General features: G+C 41.1%; 1 protein-coding gene across 1 annotated transcript in view; it reads right to left on the reverse strand.

Moving 5' to 3' along the window:
* LOC103607922 (SAM and SH3 domain-containing protein 1-like) overlaps positions 1–4463 on the reverse strand; it is a 90922-nt gene extending 86459 nt beyond the window's left edge. Inside the window, exon 1 of the mRNA XM_008592379.1 lies at positions 4419–4463. Within this exon, the coding sequence (XP_008590601.1) occupies positions 4419–4463 (45 nt within the window). The remainder of the gene's footprint in view (positions 1–4418) is intronic.
* Positions 4464–4803: the final 340 nt, after the last annotated feature.

Raw genomic sequence — 4803 nt, forward strand, 5'->3', positions numbered from 1 at the left:
TGATTTTTCTAAACTGGGTCGGGGGGTGGGGAGACCTCTTCTGAATTCCTGCACAGCATTTGAATGGTCTCAGCATTTTAGTTGTCTCATGCCCCTGCTAAATTGTGACCTCTTTGTGAGTAGGGAATACATCTTTCATCTGTATTTCTGGAACAAAAATCCCAAATACAGGCTGGATGCTCATTAGATATTTTTAAATAATTGCATAAATCAATTCAACAAATACTCACTGAGCACTAATTATGTGCCATGCTCTGTTCTCTACGTTGGGGTATAGACGTGACCAAACTAGACCCACAAAAATCCCTGCCTTCAAACCAGGACTTACTAGAAGGGACATGAGGGGACTCTGCAGGACAATGGATGTGTTCTATATCATGCTGGGGTGGTGAGTGACATGGCTATAGCCATTTGACAAAATTGTACGGCTAAAATTTGTGTATTTCAATGTAAATTTTAACCCCAAATCTAATAGGCATGAGAAGTTCATTATATTATGCTCTTTCTATATGTTTGAAATTTCCCCAAATAAAAAGCTAAAAAAAAAAAAAAAATCCTTGCACTCATGTGACTAAATATTAATGAAGAACAAATAATGTATACTCTTCAGCACTACTACACAAACTTTTGAACCAGAAAGAGAAAGGAAGGGAACTAAATGAACAGTTACAGGTCACTTATGATGACAGCAGTTTTTTTTCACTTAACCTTTATGATAACTTTATGAGATATTTTTAGCCCCATCTTATAGATGGGAAAACTGAGGCTTGGAAAAGTTAATGCAACTTGCCAGGTAAGTAAAAGAGCCAGAATTTGAACCCCAGTCTGTCCAACTCCACAGCCTATTTCCACTAGTGTTTCTTGTACCCTTTTCCCACTGTAGAAAGCCCAGGGGCCAGGACTTCTGCTTGGGCTTGGAGCGGGCGTGGTACAGTCTAAGGAAGCTCTAAGAATTACCAATGGTCGTGATGAACACTATTCTTACTGCCATTGTCTTAGTCTAGATCTGTATCTAGAAAGTTATTAAAAGTGCAAGAAACAATCATTATACCCCAGAATCATTCTTACACCATCAATAATGGTTCATTTCACTTTATAATATGCAATATTTTAATTTATATCTTAAAGGCCTTGGTGGGTCTCTGCCTGGGCTCCTTTTTCCTTCTACACACACAGTCATAGTGAGAATTTGTCAAAGTCCAGGCCATACTTTGGCTGCTGACATGTACGTCACCTTCAGCAGTGTGTGGCTGGAGGCGAGGGCTTCTCTGTCAGCTCTCTGCAGCACCAACAACCGCACAAACTTGTTTTCTGCCAGCACCCAAACAGATTCAACCTCAAAGATGCCGAGGAAGTTGACACTGCCAGTAATAAGAGGCCATCTTGAGCACGTTCCTTTCCTGGCCACAGTGTCACTTTGACAGATGTCAGACTTAGCATCACTAGAGATAGGCCCATTATGGACTTGGAAAGCTGCTGTCATTTCTGACTGCAGCTTCTCCCAGCCAAAAAATCACATGGTGCTCAGGGATGTGCCAAGTGTGGGGTAAATATGGGCAACTTCCCTGCTGTTCACAGCACTGAAGTCCTAATCCCCAGCAGAGGCAAAGGCTGAGGTCTAAACACACCGTTCTTTAGGGCTCATTTTGTGCTAAATAAAAACTCACCACAGTTATAAATTTGAATCATAACCCCTTTTTATACTGTTGAATTTTTACCCATCTGTACTCTGTTGCTTTCACCAAAACTAACTGGCCCCAAAGACAGTTTATCAAATGCTTTCCAGTCAGGATCCTGGTAATTATGTCCTAGAGAAAGACCTTGACATCCAGTCCAGAAAGTTAATTACTGAACTAATATAATTAACAAAACCTTTTATTTTTCAGGGTTAAGTCAAGCACCTCTGTGGGCAGGGTATCTGTTTGATTTGTTTATTCTCTAGTTAACATGTAATTAGCTCTTAAGGACAATGCATTTTTTGACTTTTTAAAGCCAATTTTTATTTAGCTGCAGGTCCTCAGACCCAAAGCTGTTCCAGCCAAGCAGCCAAACAAGGAGACAGTTCGTCTGCTTGTCTGTAAGGCAGAATTGAAAGCCTAGAAATATTTGCAAAATTCAGATGCAATAAAAGGGAACATTATGGACTGAAAGTTATAGCTTTTCAAGAAAATGAGTTCCCATCAGGAGTGGAACCGGTGATGAGGTAACCACCGTATAAGAAAATTTTCAGTAGGTCTTGCACCCATGGCCTAAATGATGGATAACCTTAAAACACATCCACTGTGGCTATCTAGACTTCTGAGCCACATGAATGACATGTGGAACATGTCATCTAACCTGAGCTTCAGCAGTTTGAGAATTCCCCTTTACTGCTGCAACATGTCTGGAATTTTATAGCAGGGGAATTTGAATATGCCAATTTAGGGTCTTACTTTTCTCACTAACTACAATTTAAAGAATGAACAGTCACACTTCCAGCCTGGCTTGAATTAGCTCCCATCAGTTTTACCCACCACCAAATTCTTGCACCTTTGATGGGAACTAATTAAGCTCATGTGGTGTTTTTTTCCCCAGACTGTCTTTTGAAGCTCTGGAACAGAGCACACCAAATTAGACCCATCTGTCTAAATGGGAAGGAGGTTATTTATCCCACTGACAGGAAGGATTCCTTTCCTACCTAGAAGCAACCCTTCTGATGTTCCCAGACACCATGGGATGATTATGGTAACTCCAGCTGTTAACCAGCTAGAATTCTGACAAGAACAGTTTAGTGTTGTATCAATGACCATCTACCAATTCACATCAATCAGTTCCTTGCACAGTGAAACGTCCAAGGAGGCCACATAGAATGCCAGCAGACTATCATTCCAAGGTCAAAATAGCAACATTCAGGAATTCAGTGCAATATTTAAATGGTTGTTCTGTGGTCATCTTGCCAAAATGTAAGTATTTTTTCATTAACTATGCTCCAACAGCAGAGCCTAATTAATTTTTATGGCAGATGGGAGTCTTTTTGACACACGGAGTTACTTTCTTAAAAAGAAGAAAATAACCCTGCCATTCACACATGCCAGGGAACAAAGTTATAGGAAAGAAGCCCTTGATAATGATGACGTCCACATTTCTGCCCCCAATAGGCACTACTCAGCCTTATCAACTCTATTTGACGAACTCCCATTCCCCGCGCCCTCCCAGCTACTAAATTGGTAAATAAAAAGGAAGGAGAATTAATTAATATTTGGCAGTCATGATATAATGTTACTCCTGACCCAAGAAATCTTTATTTAGGTTAAGGGAAAAAATTATAAGAATACCATAGTCTAAAGGGGGAAACATCGTGTCCACCTATAGAATACATGAGAGTGGTACCCAACTACTTGTTGGGTCCCTTATAAAATAGGAGCCTTATTATATAACATAAAGGGATTATTAATAAAATAATTACATTTTCATAATTAGTGCTCAATTAGTTACTTAGTTACTGTTTTCTTGATCCTGCCTCAAGTAGATTTATGGAAGAAAATGAATAAATAAATAAACAAGGACTCAATTGAATCAGCAGCTTTCAAACTTTGCTGAAAGGCAGAGAAACTCTGTTATTCAAAACAGATCCATGCAGCCCGCCAGTACATGAGATGGTCCAAAATGAGTTGGTCTGGATGAGCAGAGGTGACATGGAAAATCGAGCCTTTTCTTCTGCCTCCCACCCCTTCCTGAGGAGGTCCTGAGGTCAGCACAGCTGCTGAGGTCTTTATAAAACAGCCAAACGAATTCCGATATACCTGAGTGACAGAGGAGACTATAGCCATGAAAGATGGTCATGACAAAGGTCTCAATGACATGGAAGAACTATAATAAAATGTTAAGTAAAAAAGCAAGAAGTGATTTTTTTATATCTATACAGGATTGCATTGCTGATTTTAAAATACCCCGACAAACACTGAAAGGGGGCCTGCTAGCGCTAAAACATAAAAGAAGGTCAACATGGTTATTGCTAGGTGAGAGATTATGGGTGATTTCTTGCTTCTTTTAATTTTACTGTGGTTTTCAAAAAGAAAAAGGAAGGGAAGAAAAGAAAAAGCAAAGGGAAAGATGGAGAGAACCAGTCTAGACACCCTTTGGGCTTAGAGTCAATAAAAATGTACTGTACACTGGTCAATAGTAAAGACAACATTTACCCTTAAGTTAAAAAAAAATAAAAATAAATATCTCGTCTTTCGATGAATGCAAAGATTTGATCATAGCGCCTGTTTTCATACCTGCAGAAGGAGTGGGTTGGTCCTTTAGGGATCTGGAGTTGGTACCCCCCACTAGTGCAGCAGCCTGCAGATGGGTGCTCCAGGCAGAGCTAGGACTGTAATGAGGACGGAGGAGGAGCCCTGTTTGGCAGAAGCGCATTCCCAGTGCCACCCACTCACCACATCCAGGTCCTGGGAAACCCGCCGTTTCCGCAGCTCTTCCATCCTCTCGCACACATCAGAGAAGCAGGTATTGTAATAATCTGCATACTGCTGTGCCAGGTCATCGATGTTTCCCAGCGAACCGTCCTGAGGGGCGTGGAGTGGGGAGGGGAAGAAACAAGAAAAGAATGAAGTGGTCAGGTCAGTCCACCTTCAAAAAGCCCCTCAGCCATTTGGTCTCTCTCTATACAGCGTTTATAGCAACGCTGGCCGATATTTATCAAGTGGTGACCATGTGCCAGGCTACGTTTTACATGTGAGATCTGCTGATCCTCAGGGCAGCCCTCTAAGCCGGGACCTGCTCTTTTCTTCACTGTCTAGATGCACGAACAGTAGCTATAAG

This window comes from Galeopterus variegatus, unplaced genomic scaffold, assembly GCF_000696425.1.
Source record: "Galeopterus variegatus unplaced genomic scaffold, G_variegatus-3.0.2 Scaffold7849, whole genome shotgun sequence".
Classification (NCBI taxonomy): Eukaryota; Metazoa; Chordata; class Mammalia; order Dermoptera; family Cynocephalidae; genus Galeopterus; species Galeopterus variegatus.